The sequence below is a fragment of the Trachymyrmex septentrionalis genome, unplaced genomic scaffold, assembly GCF_001594115.1.
Source record: "Trachymyrmex septentrionalis isolate Tsep2-gDNA-1 unplaced genomic scaffold, Tsep1.0 scaffold62, whole genome shotgun sequence".
Classification (NCBI taxonomy): domain Eukaryota; kingdom Metazoa; phylum Arthropoda; class Insecta; order Hymenoptera; family Formicidae; genus Trachymyrmex; species Trachymyrmex septentrionalis.
In genome coordinates, this window is record NW_017305800.1 from 3,171,918 (window position 1) to 3,188,376 (window position 16,459).

Sequence of the window (16,459 nt, forward strand, 5' to 3'; positions counted from 1 at the left end):
TATTTTCGCGCGTGTTTATTCCGTAGAATTTCTTTTTTTTCCTTTTTCTTCCAATTACTTCATTTTATTCATGCGTATCACTCTTTTTCGTGTTCCGCCATGCGCATCTTTTCACGAATACGATAGAGTATATTCGCGATCTCGAAAAAGTTCCTCTCTCGCGTTCTCGCATTCGGAGAGCGCGGTTTTCGTGTAGTACGCGTAGAGCGATTTCTTGCTGTACGGAATAAAGTTCGGATCTTTAATTAGAAACTCTTCAGGGGCGGTCGCGTCTCGAGGGAGGGTGGGCGAGACGGTTCTTGCAAAGGCGTCAGCGGCATAGCCCCGGCATATTCGAAACTTGGCCTCGCTCTCCTCCGTGGAAACTTGTCCGAAGGAAGTTTCCAACTCGCGCAAAAACTATATCCGTAGCGCGATTTCGATGCTCCAAGGCCCCGGCCGGCGTGACGTTGCACGTAAATAATCGTTTTTCACCCGCACGCCCACCCTCTCTCGGGGGGGCTCTCGAAAGGAATTAACAAGTCTGCTCTTAATTGGCAACGTCCTTGCAAAATCAACTCCCACATCTTGGGCCAGAGCTTTTTATCCACGGTAATGTTACTTACTGCGGTAGATCTGTACCGCAAGAAGAAATGAAATTAAGTGGTAAAGTAGCATTTCCGCGAAAGCGCTCTCATTACCGATTTTGTCTCTTATTACGAAATTTATTGATTCAAAATAATACATATTACGTAACAAATATTATACAATACACGATAATATATGATAATGTATGATAATACATGATAATAATATTCTATAATAATATAACTGTTGCTAAAATTTATTCAAGCTTTCTTTTTTTTTTTTTTTCCACCGAATGATTGGAACCATACATTAAGAAAAGAATAAAATATTACTGAAACAACGCATGTTGAATCGAACAAAATGACGTATCCTGAGATGGCTATCGCAGAGGTCGAGCAGATTGAAGCGATCCGAACGACAGTGGTGCGCGGAGAGGACGAGTAAACCGAATCACGCGGACTATTAACGTATAGTGATTTTCAATCATAAGCGACAGTTCGATAAAAAGTAGAGTGGCGGCTCGATCACAAAGGCCGCGCTAAGGCCGATGACTCGGCCGGACTCGTATTTACGAACGTATGCGTACACGATAGGGTCTGACACTCAATCCTCTCTCCCTCCCTCCCTCCACCCCCCCTCCCTCTCTCCCTCTCCCATTCCCTTTCGCCCTTTTTCTCGACTCTCGGTTCGTCCATCTCTTCATCCACCTCGCGCGTCCCTCCTGCGCGTTCATCTGCGTCTCGAGAGCCAACGATAATTAGTGAGCGGCGCCTTCTTCCCAACGAACGATCATCGAATGACCCAGCTGGTCCACCTTCACCATATCGCGCCGCACCACCGTAAGGCACCTACCACCGAATCCATCCGACGAGCTCGATCCCGTAGCGGAATTACGCCCACGACCATTCATCTCCTGTATGCGTCTTCATCCGCGAGACATCCGCTCCTTCTCTCGTATTCCCATTAAGAGTCGCGACACGCCTAACACTCATGGCTACATCGGTGCTGTAAGATCTAAATTTAGCGCTCAATACGTCAACCCCCCCCCCTCCTCCCCCTCTCATTTTCCTCGCTGTTATTACACGCGCGACACGTTTTCATATATCCGATAAGTAAAATTCACGCGCTCGATGTGACGCAATTAAAGGAACACGGACTCCAAAGTGCACCTGCGATCGCTTCTGTTTCAGAGTCGCGGACGGGTTACTACAAGAACTCCGTTCTGTTTACGAGTGCGACCTAGAAGAGGCCGGACGACGGCAGACGGGGGCAGCAGGCAGATCGGGCAGATCGTGCAGCGAGCAGCCGAAGCGAGTGATCGATCGGACAGCAAAGCAGAAAGCGCAATTCGAAACCACGAGAGCGGACTCGCACAACGAGAGGCAAACGTGAAGAAACGGAATCGTGATGGTCGACCGCGGGAAGAAGGAACGTACGGAAGGACTCGACGGGGAAGAGCGAAACTCCGAGTGATGATCTCGCGCGAGTGACCGCGCGGACTTATTGTACAGCTCGGCGAGCAGTGCGAAGTACACCGAGAGTAATCGGAAGGCTCCGCGAGAGTACTTTATCGTCGGGAGACTCGTAAGTTCCGGATAGAATCGTACGGACGAGCGCTAAGCGGCAGAGAGAGTAGACTCGATTTCGACCGTACGAATAAAAACGTGCCGGCTATATTTACGCGTTTGTACAGAGCCGCGATCACGTTTTCCGACGCTCGAAGGGAGGAAAACTCGGAGGGATGAGAGAGAAGGGCGAGGGGTAGGGAGGGGGTGAGGTGGGGGGGCGGAGAGGGTAGAAAGATAAATTCGGGGCCCTCGAATTGAGATCGGTCCGGCATCGGTCAGCATTCGCAACGAGGACCGATCCACACACATATCAACGACGCGATATTCGCCGATCTCCCAATTCGCGTTCGCGGTGATCGCGGAGTCGCGTCGTTCGTTCGACGACGGCGGAATTCCGAAGGGAGATATTCTCTAAAATGTAAACGCGCCATCAATTGTACCCGTGATGGACGATGAACCCGGACATTGCGCGACTCTCGCGGTACCGAGACGATCGCGGACAGAATAGGCGGGGCAGAAATCGGGGAGCGAGGAGAGAGAAAGAAATAGAGGCGGAGGAGAGACGAGGGAGGGAGATAAGAGAGGCATATTTCTAAAGACTGCTGGAGAGTGCGTGCGTGAGTGCATGCGTTCCTAGAGGTACCTATCTCCTAATTATCGAGCGAATTAACTAGATAATCGTTTTTAAGGGATCCAGGCGATCGGCCGCGCCACGCGGTCGTCGCGAGCCGCGCCGATTTCGAGTATTATTATCATTATTAATATTATTATACTACGTCGCCGCGGCGGCGCGGAGGCCCGATCCGATCGCCACTGCAAAACGAATGTCGAGTCGCGGGCCCTCTCGTCGCGACCGGCCCGATTCGATATTACTCGGTAATCGGCGTCTTCGGCGGCGCCGATCGACACATCTCGACGTCGCGACGATTTTTTTTCTTCTTTTTTTTTCTCTTTTCCTTTCGAGAACGCCGTCTCTCTTACTAGGCACGCGTCGCAGCGCCGAGAAACGCGCCGGCTTTTTTTGTAAAATGCGCATAAGAGCGCGGAAATTGACGAGTGAGTCTCTTCTGGTTTCAAACGCGGAACGAGATTAGAGCCGCGACTCGAACGCTGTATCATAAAAAAAGTGAAAGAGGGAGGGAAAGAGAGAAAGTGAGAGAATAAGAATGACGTGATGAAAAAAAAAAAATGATCGACTGAATGAAGAAAGAATGAACAGTAGATATATAGAGAAAGAGAGAGAGGGAGAGAGAGAGAGAGAGAGAGAGAGAAAGAGAGAAAAGTGAGAGAGTAGAAGTGTCTTATAGAAAGAATCTTACGAGTATATGCGTACGCATGTGTGTGTGTGATTGCGTATGTACGGTAAAAACGGAAACAACGGAGAATTCTCTCCTAGCGTCTTAAATCGTAACACCTTATTTATATAAATAACTTAGTTACTACCGAAACAAGTAAGTCTAATCCATATTGCGTGTGTCCCGCGTTTGCGTTGACCGCCCAAGAATCCGGCGAAATATCTCTTGACGAGTGCAAAAAAAAAAAAAAAAGAAAAAAACAAATAGAAGGAGAAAAACAATGAAATGGCAGGAAAAGGACATTTCGACGGAGACCCGTAAGATGCGCGCGATACAGAGCGAGGAAGGCGCCAAGGATATTTCCCCGGGGATGGTCCCCGTATTTAAGATCCATGTACAAAGTCTTTTGCCGTAAGGTTCTTGTGTTGTAAAGTTCACATAATCATAGTGTCTAGTATCGTACCAGCTAAAGCCCGTTAAGACGATGCTAAACGTAGAGAAACGAAAATTTAACCACCGATAGCTCGATCCGTATTTGCCATCGCCGCTACCGATTGACGGAAGGAAAGGAAGGTGGGAGATTGAGAGGGTTGACAGGGCATTCAGGTAACGTTTTTCACGATCGAGAACCGGACAGGTTCAACCTCTCGTCGTCGATAAGTCGATTGTAAGGACTTTGGCCGGATTTGCCAATTAGTACAAATTAAATCTCGAGAACAGAGATTGATGGAGCGACCGATTGAACCGATTTCTCACGCGAGATAAGCCACATTGATGATTATCGATACGCACAAACTATCACTGTAGATGAGAGAAAGCATAGCGAATATATTTCATATCGTTTAATTTTCGGTGCAATAAAACGAACGTCGAGATGATCGCCGAACATGCAGCACGTACGGTTTTCGATTGAGAAAAATGTTACTGAACCGAGGTGGGGATGGCATAAGGGTGACGTGGGGCGCGTTAAGAAGAAAAGTGCGAGACGTTTGCGGAGCGGAGTTGGGAATGTGGAAGGAAGGGGGACATGGGGACTTTGTTGTCGCCACACATGCGAGTCACGGCGACGGTGACTAGTGACGCCGATTTCGCGACCGGACTTATACAATCTAGTATCGAGATGCAAGAAGTGTATTCATTGTAATTCAGCATTATTACCTATAAATAAATAGTTGTTATTGTAAGCCGGATTTTTCTTTCATTCGATACCACCACGTGATCCTTTTCCTGACGTTCTTGGAGGGCTCTCTTCTATTTTTCAATTATCTGCATTTTCTTCTCACACGTTAAATTCGTTTCACGTAAATGCTGTCCCAAGAACTTCCAAGCTTTTTCCTCTCCCCTGAACTCTTTACACCTGAGAAAAGAATAAAAACCCGTGGTTAATGAATCAGACTGTTATTCCATTTTTCAGCTCGTCGAAGCGCGTAAAAAGTACACGTGTTTTCCACTTTGTACGCATGTCGGATCTTTTCTAGGGAATAGACAAATTGCACGGCCCTTGAGAGATGACGACAAGAACGGCGCGATAAGGCGATCGCCCTGGGTGCGAATAAAAATGTATTCCGCGTCCGACATCTTCGCTTGGACGGAGAAGCGGGAGAGGGCTAATGAAGGACTGAAGGGTACGGCGATGTATTCTTATCAATTTGCAGGTTCCGTAACGACCTGAGGCACGCGACGAGATCCCATTGGTCGAGACAGGCTCCACCCTTTCGGCGCGAGGAATATATTTTAATAGTAAATATAACGATAATATACCACACGAGCACGCTTCGCACCGAAGCACCAGACACAGAAGGCTTCTTAATTGAATCAGTCATTCAGCGAGATCGCTACGTCAATGTCTTAATTGCTCATTCCCGCGCGTTAATTAGACGTTTTCATTTCATTGTCGAGCTGCTGAGCGGTTGGTACAGCGCCAGCGGAGTCAAGAAGCAGAGCCGGAGCTACTAAAACTCGAGGCTAATTGTAGGGAATACGCAATTAGAGACAGTAATTAACACTCTGATCGATCGAATTAGTCCGAATGTGAAATAAATCCTAGATAGCGATTCGCTTATGCATCAATTTTCACCCTATTTTCCATTTGTGAAAACAGTCGATTAATCTCTCTTTTGCTTTTAAATAGAAAATTCTCTCTCTCTCAAATCTAAAATAAAATATCTTGGACAATTGGTTTCGTGCCAAATACCCGCACCAGCATCGTGTATTATAATATGAAATGGGGAGAAGATTTAATAAATGTAAGAATATATGAATTTTTTTAATTTACATACGTTACTCGCGTCTCAAGATAACAGGTCTTATTTAATTAATATAAGCTTATTTTCGAGGTAGAAGAAACAGGAATTATTATCTAATCTTATATCGTTTTATTTTTATACTTCATAAAGTTGTTATAAAATTAAAAAAATACGTCAAGAATAGTTTTTTTTTCTCGTTATCAGAAATCCTTGAGAGGATGCAATCTAAAATGTAACAAACATATACGAGCGTCGTACGATTTTTATCTTTATATGCATTTTATAAATTTTTATATATTTTTCTTCCTGTGTAATATAATAGTTCGATCGAAGATACGCAACCATGCAGGAAGGCATTAATTCAAGTACGTATATTTCACTGCTGCTAAAATAACGACGTTGATCGCAATGCGTCGTCGCATTCGCGCATAAGGAGGCGAAGCCAGAGGGCCATGTTTCGATGCAAATGAAGGGCTTGACTCTTGTCGCCGAGGATTGACGAGCCTTTCTCTCCCCCTTTCGCCCCTCCCTCCCCCCCCCCCCTTTGGTTCCTGCCCCCCTTTGATTCCGCCGCGTTTCTCTCTCCTTCGCACTACGACGACGGCCGACCCGAAAATCATAAAGATAACCGAATTGCTCCGGCCCGGTACTTTTATTCCGAGGACATATTGCCCGACAATCATTCCGGCATTTGCATAATTATCGAATAAAACGGGACTGCGCGCGAGAGCGGGGATCGAGACCCCGGGGGCGCGTCGTCTAACGCTCTCCTTCGCCGCGAGTATATACGACTAATTTCGTGCTCTCGAACTTTTTTTCGACCCCGGAGGGTCGTGAACCCCTCTTTCACTCTTCGCCCCCCTCCCGCTCTTTCGCATTTTAGCGTCTTTATCTCTAATTCCACCCCGCGAGAAAACGCGCTTGCCTATCTCCTTGTCGCGAGCGATTAGACTTAATTCGTTCGGCGGAAATGGCAAAGCCTTCTAATTAGAGCTGCAATGAACAACGGTCTCGTCACGATCGTGCTACGATCGATTTTTTTTCCCCTTTGGTAACGAATGCTAAATTCCGAAATGGCAACAACGATAATAAAATATTATCGTACAGGTACTGCCTCAGAGAATAGATATTCATTTAATTAAAAATAATAAATGATAATTGTATAAATTAATAGATATTTTAGAGATCTTCCATTGCATTTATAATAGTAACGAATTTCTTCAGCAGCTTCGACAGCTTTCCGTAATTTCTGAGAGACGAAATAACACTGTACTCGTCCGTAAAGAAATAGATTATAATCATACATACGGAAGAAAATAATTGTAATTAGATTATTTATTAAGTGATCTTTTTTTTTTTCGAATAAAAGTTTGGAAGATCGTTAAAAATCAGCACGAGCCGAAGAGGACTTTTTATCAAATTCTTTGCTAAGTCTCTCAACAGTCTGCGGAATCAGGGGAATCATATTTTTCATGAAGAAGACGATGTTAATTTTAATTAAAGCGCGAAAAATACGGGACTCCCATGAGATTCTCCGCGGCTGTACTCTTATTTTTCATCCTGGAGTTTCGTCAAGATGTCACCGTGGCTAACAAGGAGAGTTAAGCGGAGCAAAACAAGGCATTTTTGTCGGCAGCGAGCGAACAAGCGATCAGGCGACCGGGACCCTCTCGCAACGTCCTCGAATTATGCTAAACGCTCTTACCGAACCTCTGGCGTGTCCGCCCCGAAGAGACGTTCGTACCTCACGAACCAATGGGGACGTCAGGGAAAAAAACGAAGCACAAATTTGCGGGAGGCGAGAGCGTCCTTTCCAAAGCGTCGCCATAAAACAAGTACATCTTTTCATATAATCGATATTATCGCGAATATTGAAGTCGCTGAAATTTTCTTTTGAAAATCAAGGAAGAGTATTTAGATTAATCACGGAAAAAAAAATAGATTGAGCATTTCAGCAAAATTATAGCTTTCTGCACGAATTTAACGTTTTTACAACTAAGAAGATTTGATGATTCAACGAAGAAATAATATCTGTATATACAATTATCAGTATACTAATGCAGTTAATTCTCTGCTACAATAAAAACTGTTAATGCAACGAGTTGTCTTCATTCAGCAATAAAAACACGTGACATTTTAGCTAACATGTTTTGTGAAAAATTTTGATCTGTTCATTGTGGATTGATAGAAAAAGTTATCTTTATTATACCAACAAATTTTCCGTGTTATTACAACTATTGTACCTGTAATCTCTAATTTTATTCAGTGTTTGCTACTTTGCTATTTCAATATTGAAAACTGGCTGTCCCATATTACGGCTATAGATTTGCTAAATCATTGAAGTTTTTAATCCTTTCTCTTTTTATGAATATATCGTTTAATTTTATTTTCAAGACTGTACGAACGTTACGAGACCTTACATTCTCGACGAAATTGTGTCTGAAACACAACTCTGTATACACCAGCATCGCGAGGGAATGAGAATTTTCAAGAATAATACTTTGACAGGCAGATCGGGGATACGCGAAGTACACAATGGCGTGCAACGCATACGAGGTAAAACACACACTTTGTAACGTCAGGTGGTGAAGAGCGTCAGAATAGCCAGTGTTGTTACCCCGGCGCTGTGTTGCGGCGCACAAGGAGCCCGGGCTTCTCTCACTCGATAGCCTTAAGTGCCGTGTCTAAGTGAGAGGCGAGCAAAAAAATCTCAAAGGAGTTAATTTACGCTTCCGCGAAGAGACTAAATGCAAAAACGGAACGAGAGAGCGAGCGAGCGCGCGTAACGGGGCGCAGCGAGAGATGAGACGGCAGCAGGGGGCTCGATTCTTTTGCACGAGCATGAAACCAGTAATCACGAGTGTCCAGACAGGACGAGATGAATCGTCCCGTGTACGCGCGTCACGATGAACTCTGGCGCTGAACTTATGAGGGAGGAGGACAACGTGACTTCGGGCGGCGACGCGAAGTTCGCGACCAGAGATAAATCCTTCGGTAATTCGAACCCTCGGTATTACAGCGTTGCGCCAGCGTCTGTACTTTTTTCGCGCCTCCCTTTTTCACCTCGAAGCCGCGTCCACGTAACCTGGATTAAAAATTGGAAAACGAAAGAACGCCCCCGCGATGTCCGAGGAGAGAGAGCTTCTCCTTCGGGGCGAAAGGACAGAATGTCGGAGGTTCGTTTACCGGAACTCCTCGTTATCTACCGATCCGAGTGTAAACGAGCAGAAGAGAATCCTTCGTTTTACGTTATTTCAGTCACGGTTTAAGCGAGAGGAGCATGTTAGAGAAGCATGCTCTCTCTAAGGGGGGGGAGGGGGGAGGGGGGAGCATCGGTCGAGGACGAGGACGAAGACATCTTCGACGTGCGAGAACGAGCGGGATCAAGCGCGCGCGGACACGCTGAGAGCATCTCCGAAGGGCCCTCTCGCGATTGGCTCGGACCCACGGACGCATAATTACACCCTTGCGCGTCGTGAGAGCGAACGAGAGGGCAAGAGAGGGGGTGAGGGAGATAGCGAGAGAGGAGACGAAGCACGGCTCCGTCCGTGCTCAACACTTCCCAACACGCCGCGCGAGCAGACACGAGGAATTTCGTAGTTTGATTTACAGCTGGCCGGATCCCGCCGTCGTCGTCCATCGAGGAGTCCGTTTTGATTGCGCTTCCCTCTAATGGAGGGTAAACGCTAGGACGTTCATGAATTTGTATTAGAGAATTGGTTCCGAGAGTCGAGTTCTGGCCCAGGAACGATCCTCTTATGCTCGACGTAGTTTCGCCGAAACTTCGCGCGCTGGAAACCGCGGAGACCTTGACGGAAACCGTTAAAGGGCCGAGGGGAGAAGCACTTTTCGACGGCGTCAATTCGGTACCTGAGTATCGGATAATTATTCGACGCATCATCGGCACGTCCAGGCGGTTCTCGCGATCATTCGTTCGTATCCTGATTACCTCGAGGTTGTTGCAGCTCGTGACTCTATAATTGAAAAGTTGTCGAAACGGAGAGAGAGAGAGAGAGAGAGAGAGAGAGAAACAGTAGTTTTTCTCATTTAAAAAGCGTTGAGATTTGTGTACAGAAATGTAATGATAAACAATATCAGAGGAAGAGAGAGAGAGAGAGAGAGAAGATATAATTAAATGACAGATATTATATAAATAATAATAAATAATAAAGTTCATTTGACTCTTAAAAAAAACTCTACTGACACTTTTTTACGAAAGAAATTTATTACTTTCTAATTTCTTATATCGTTTATGAATTGCATTTGGATTTTCTGTACAAAAATGTCGTAGACTCGCGCGATACATCGGCAAGGATATTTTAGAACTGCGAGACTCCAAGAAGGATTAATTTTCTGGAACGAGTACCGCATCGGAAACACATAAGATGCCCTCCCGGGACCGTCGTATCGCTAATCTGTTTAAATAACGAAACATCCCTCCCCTAGGGGGGTGTTCACGGGCAGAAGGGACTCGTCGAGACGAAGAGAGACGGCGGCGGGACGAGAGAGGCGGGTAAACGAAAATCAATGCATCCGACACCGAGCGAGGAACGTCGTTTCGCCTACCTAATGAAACGTACAACGTACTCGAGACTCAAGTTTCTCCGCTTCGGATATATTCCTCCCCCGAGAAACTTTCCTCACGATCTTTACTCACTTCGATTCTTCATCAAGTGAACGAAAAATTTGGACGACGAATACTCGTTCCTTAGACAAAACCACTTTTTACGATAGGAATGGTAAAGATTTGTAATGGAAGAAAAATCCGATTTATCAGGACTTTATCATGTAATAGGCGATTCCGCCCTCGTGTCGCATCTAGATGAGTCGCCTTGCCGCGTCGCAGCACACGGAGCGATTCTACGACGAAATACATTTCACCGTCTTGCTCCTTCGTATACAGCAGGGTGCGGCACTTCGGGCTGCGAGAGCGTACAGAAATGGCACACACATGCGCATACACAGCAAAACGAGTCTTACGCTAGAAGAACGTTCGCTAAACTAACTCGCTTGGAATGCGGCACGAGGGCGGGATGGCAATGCAAATTTATTCAAAACTCGAAAGAGCCCTTGGCTCGATCCACATCCCCCACCTTCTACACGCGTCCCTCCGATTCCAGCCTTTCTCCCTCAGTCGCCACTCTTTCCCTTTCGTCGTCTTTGCCCTTTCAGGAAGACGCCCGCAGGACGTGGTTCACCGCGAAAAACGGCCAATTATACGCTCGAAAATTCGGGGTATGATTCGTTCGTGCCATTTCGACCATTAAGATTACGGTTACACAATAGTAACGCAATAAGATAGATAAGTAGTGAGCAAATTGATCAATCGCAAGTAGAGATGCAAAGCAATAACGTCTGAAATCTAGATTATTATAAACTTATGCTTATTGCTCAGGTCTTATTATTTAAGTCCTTTTGTCATAATATTTAAGGCTAATCTACAACGTGCTTTTCCTGTTTGTTGCTTTTTACCTCTTATCTTTTTCTCTCTTTGCGACTGTTTTATCGATAATCATGTTTTTTATCGTGTGTTTCTTGCCTCTTTCGAAGTTCGTCAACTTTTATCTCAGGCGACAGAAAATGAAGAAACAGAATAAGAGGCAAAAAGGCAAGGGGTAAAAATGAGTAAAAAAAGCAAGAAACAGGAAGCAAAGAGCGCATTGTAGATTAGACTTTAAGACCCCCTTGGAGTCTTATTTTTTAAAATTATTTATGCAAAATGTTATTTAATAACATTTTTAATATTTCTAAAATACTCAAATCACAATTTTGATTTCCAAAATATTCTTCTAATTTCTATAACCTCTATAGATACAAAAAAATATACATAATAGATTCCGTGAGATAATTTTTTTGCGTTAATATAATTTAAAATAAAATATTTTATGAATCAATACATTTAAATCATACTCTTTTTCAGTGTAACGTTAATTATAACTTAAATATTCTATTTTTTTTTTTACATATTTGACCTAAAAAAGATTACGCTTATAGCGCGCTAATTATTCAGTAGAAAATGGGGCTCTTTTATGTCTCTTCGACAAGTTTCTACATCCGTCAACATGCCTACACGACGCGATAGCGATCGAAAAATTTGTGCGAAAAAGTTCACGTCACGGATATCAAAGGGACGAGAAAACGTGCACAAGGAAAGAGCGACTCGTCTCGACCGTAGCTTTCATCGTACCCTCGCCAGTGTAACGCAGGGTCATCGTACAGATCCGCGCGCAATCTGAGAAAAATGAGACAAGAACGGAAGGTCTCGACTACACGTAGACTGCCCCGCTTGCAAGTGAGTTTCTCACGGAAGAGATTTTTCCGTCTGCCCCCGATTAAGCGTCGACCACATCCGGCGATCGTTACGAGCACCGAGGTGTACCGCCGCTTTGCCACACACTTACCGATCGCGCCGCATTCTTGCGTGTACCCTGGCTCGAAACACGACCCGGCCCGATGAAGAAGAAGAAGAGGCGCCCGCCTTGTCAAGGTCTCCGGGGCGCCACCGATGGAAAAAACGGCGTACGCGGCGCGATCGTGATGTCCGGTCGCCGTTGAAGAGACGACGAGAGCAGCGACGTGCCCGTCTCCTCTCCCGTCGTCGTACATCACGTAATAAACGATCGACAGACGTTTAGCGTCTCTTACACGCGCATAATTCGCACGCCAAAAAAAAGAGCCCTCTCCCCAACCCCCCCCTCCTCGAGATGAAAGGAAGAAAAAAAAGAAGGAACTCACCCACGTTTCCTCTCTCGCCTCCCGTTAATTTCCGCATTTTCTGCCAATCATATCGCCCGCGCACGATATCCGTTTTCTCTCATAAGCCGCGTGCGTGAAAAGGTAATGCATCTAATTACCGCGGGAAGGCATCCGCGCACGTCGCGGCAGATAAATTGTAACGCCCGCTTTTCATTAGTTCCCTAATTATTTTCTCAGTCTGACGCGCTCCTCGCCCGATGGCTGCCGTGCGAATGCAACGTGGACCAAAAACCCGCCGAATCGTACAATATGCAAAGCTCGCACGAAGCGAAGTTTTCCCGCGAGCAATTTTCACTCACCTAAGATAAGGCGCTTTAATCGTTGCTCTGATTAACGTAGGTCACGAGAGCCGCAACGAACAGGTGAGGAATAGGAGAGAGCGCAGTGGATCGTTGCTTCCTTTCGTCTCCTCGGTAATTGAAATGCTCGGTTCATTCACACCATTAACGCAATATGAACATTACGCTACAATTAAGACGTCGGACAAGTCTCACGATCCGCCACTAGCTTTTGTGGGCTAGATTAAATCGCCATGCTACATTTACCTCGCGCGAGTATTATATTTTTTTTTCCTCGACGTTTAATTATTTTCCTCTTTTTCAGAAATTAATTCCATTTATCGCACGGAATATTCAGAATAGGCGCACAGATAGTAATAATATAATAACATACATTTGCTTCAGGCCGCCCGATTTTCATACGACTCGGTTTGCGCGCCTATTATAATTTTCTGTAACCAACTAAATTTTACCAACCACCAGCTCTCTTCTCCCTTTTTCAGCGCTCGAGAGGATCTGGCTCTAGAATGCTTAATAAACAACGATATTTATCTATCTCCATTCTCGATCGAAAGTTTCCGGACGAAAACGTTTGACGGTATCTTAGACGGTAACAAACGTTAATCGAAACATTTGCTAGATGCAACATTGTTGACGTAACTGCAAATTGTAATAAATTCAAGTTATGCACCAATAATCGCGTTGGCTATTTTTGGTGAGTGTTTTAATTTCATTTATTCATTATTATGGGCTTTCTACAATGAGTTACCTAACTTTTTAATATCTTAAGTCATAAGAAATTAACCATTTATATTCGATTTCTTCTTATATTTGACTGTAATTGATCAATTTCTTATAGCCTAAGGCTTAAGCTGAGATAACGGTTTATTATAAAAAGCCTATTACAATTACTATTAGAGTCGTCAGATTTATAAATTTTATCTAATTTATAAATATTGGCGTTTCGATGAAATATCAATAATATTTAAACGCTTACAGAATTTCCACGTAAAATAATACCTATCTAACTGCAAAACTAAGACTTTAGAAAATATAAGAAATGACAAATTTATTAAATATTTACGGATATATAATGCATATTATGATATTGAAACAATTAAAGTTAGGATATTCACATGTCCGGAAGTTTTTAACTAACAGTGTGTCTATTTATTCTCTTTCGTTTTTTCTCTTGGCAAGCAAAACGCAAGGTTAGTAATTTATATTTAATTATATATTCAACAATTTATATTATTAATTATATTCGATTTATTAGCATATGCGCACGTCGTAGAAAACAATGGGCTAGATTACGCATCGAAGCTGCTGCTTTCCTCCCCCACGGTTCCACGGTGAGGCTTCGTAACATTATGCAAGAGTATACTCGTTTCTTCGATCCAGCTGTACACACGAGATAAAGAATCCTGGAAAAAGAAGTGACGTGCCACAGTTAATAAGATCGAGAAGTCTAATCGCATAATTCGAGTTAGTGCGCGTTATTAATATGGACGTCGATATTTTTATCTAAAAATTTCGTTATGAAAAATTTCGGGAGTAATAATAGCCAAGCGTTATGCGATCAAACGGGGATGCCGCGCATACCAGTATGCCGTCGCACGCGGAAGCGAGTTAAATACGTTGGATCATCAGTCGTCGAGATCGGCCCGCGCCAGGAACCGAGTCGTGCAATAACACGAGGCGTTGGCCGATGATCGAGAATGTCGTCCGATGATCGCAGCGGGCGGCAGACATTCCTCTGTGTGTGTGTGTGTGTGTGTGTGTGTGTGTGTGTGTGTTGGATCGTACAAGTCCTTACGGGGAAGCAAGGGTTGGGGAGGGGAAGCTTAGGTGATCTACGAGAGAGTTATACGGTAATGGAATAACCACAGGGACGACGAGTAATTGTAAGAATTAACTAATAACACGGCAGCGAAGTAGGGTCGTGCGAACCTGGCATCCCCGGGGCCCCGTAACCTGTCATTCCTCGATCCCTCCTTCGCCATCTAGAAGGATCTATCAATTACTTCGCCTAAGTGGAGATCCTAGATCAGACAATAGAATTGGGGCCCCGTCGACGGATCCTCCACAGCCGGGTATAGGTCGGTTCTATTGGGTCCGCCGGACCCCCGGTTAAGATTTGCATGTGCAATTAAAGCCGCGGGTCTCGATCCTCGCGTCGGGTCGTTGCGTCGCGAGAGCCGTGGGTCCTACCATCTGCGAAATTACAAGCAAAGCTCGAAAACCTTGAACGTTTCACTTGGATCGCACCGATCGCGGTAGCGTGAGAAGCCTGGGATATTGTCGAAATTGTTCTCACGTCCATTATGAATTATAACACCGATGAATGATTAATCGTCGGAGAAACTTGGTTTATCCCCACTTCCTGATATCTCTCCTCTCCCCATTCTTAATTTCGATTTACTTCGTTCTTCGATCTTATATACTACTATAGTCTACTGTTAACGCGTTACGTCATATTTTTCCGACAAGCTGTCTTCTCTCTCTCGCTCTCTCTCTCTCTCTCTCTCTCTCTCTCTCTCTCTCTCTGTCTCGGTTTTTTTTTAATTAGCGACCGCGCGAGAACGCGCCTTTTACTCAAATACTACGAGTACGCGAGTCGCATGCGTGGAACAAAAAGTAGTGGCAGGAACGCTTGCAATACGCGGGCACGGTACAAAGCCAAAAAGTGACTTACCGGCGGAACGTTGAAATTCCATTCACGTGGCCGCGCTATCGCTGCGGGCTTTTCGCGCTCCAACGTTTTTAAGCCGACAATTCGCCCTCTGCCGCGCGCGCGCGCGCGCGCGCTGCCATACGATGTGTCATTTAATTTCCGCAATAACGCTTTTGTTACCGATTAAAAACAGAAAGAGGCACGAGGTACGATGAGAAAGAGACCGTGTGGAAAGCGCGAAACGAGGCGGACGCGGACGCGGGAGAAAGAGAGAAAGACCGGGGTGGGTGGATGGTTCGAATGGGGTGGGAGCGACGACAGCGGGGGAGACACGAGAGACGGAGAGGAAAAAAATGAACGAGCGCGAGCATTGTTTCGCGCTCGCGCGTCTATCCACCACGGCGCGACGGGACCCAGTCCGTCGCGGCTAAATGCCGTGAAATTGTCATCCTACAGTCACAAAGGGAATTCACTCTCGCAACCGGTGAAATATAAACGCGTTTTTCCAGCCGGTCGTTTTTCTACTCCGATTGTTTTTTGGGCCGGATTATTGTTTTCCTGTCGCTCCACGCCGCGCCGCGCAATCTTGTCGACTATTATTCCCACTAACAACGACGATCGCTCGTTTATTATTAATGCTACCGAGAGGGAGGAGGGGGGGGGAGTGTGAGGAGGGTGAAAGAAGGGGATACGAATGGACCGAGTTTTATTCGAGCCACCTCTCTCGGTGGCGAAACGAAAGAACGTAACGGAGAACCCTGCCCCCGCGAAGGTACGCCTACGATTTACGATCGAACGGTAGATCGATCTTCGCCCGGGTTGTGGAATAATTTTTTATTTCATACTAAAAATGAAGAGCGCAACGAGGGGTCCGGGGGAACGCAGAGAAATGGGAGAAGGGGGGGGATGAACGAGCGTTCTCGGCACGGCAACTTCGGTCGCGCGGTGAGATCGATCGCGACGACGTGCAGATAATTCTTTTCTAGACCGCCTGTGGAAAAATTCGCGGCCACGGAACGTGCCGTTCCCGAAGCGAATTAAAAGATTATCCGTGTGGCTGCGGGCGAACGGGCGA

General features: G+C 45.5%; 1 protein-coding gene across 1 annotated transcript in view; it reads left to right on the top strand.

The window, feature by feature from the left end:
- LOC108752915 (dachshund homolog 2) overlaps nt 1-2,317 on the top strand; it is a 204,410-nt gene extending 202,093 nt beyond the window's left edge. The window contains 1 exon segment of the mRNA XM_018494127.1: nt 1,758-2,317. Within this exon segment, the coding sequence (XP_018349629.1) occupies nt 1,758-1,810 (53 nt within the window). The 3' untranslated portion in view covers nt 1,811-2,317.
- Nucleotides 2,318-16,459: the final 14,142 nt, after the last annotated feature.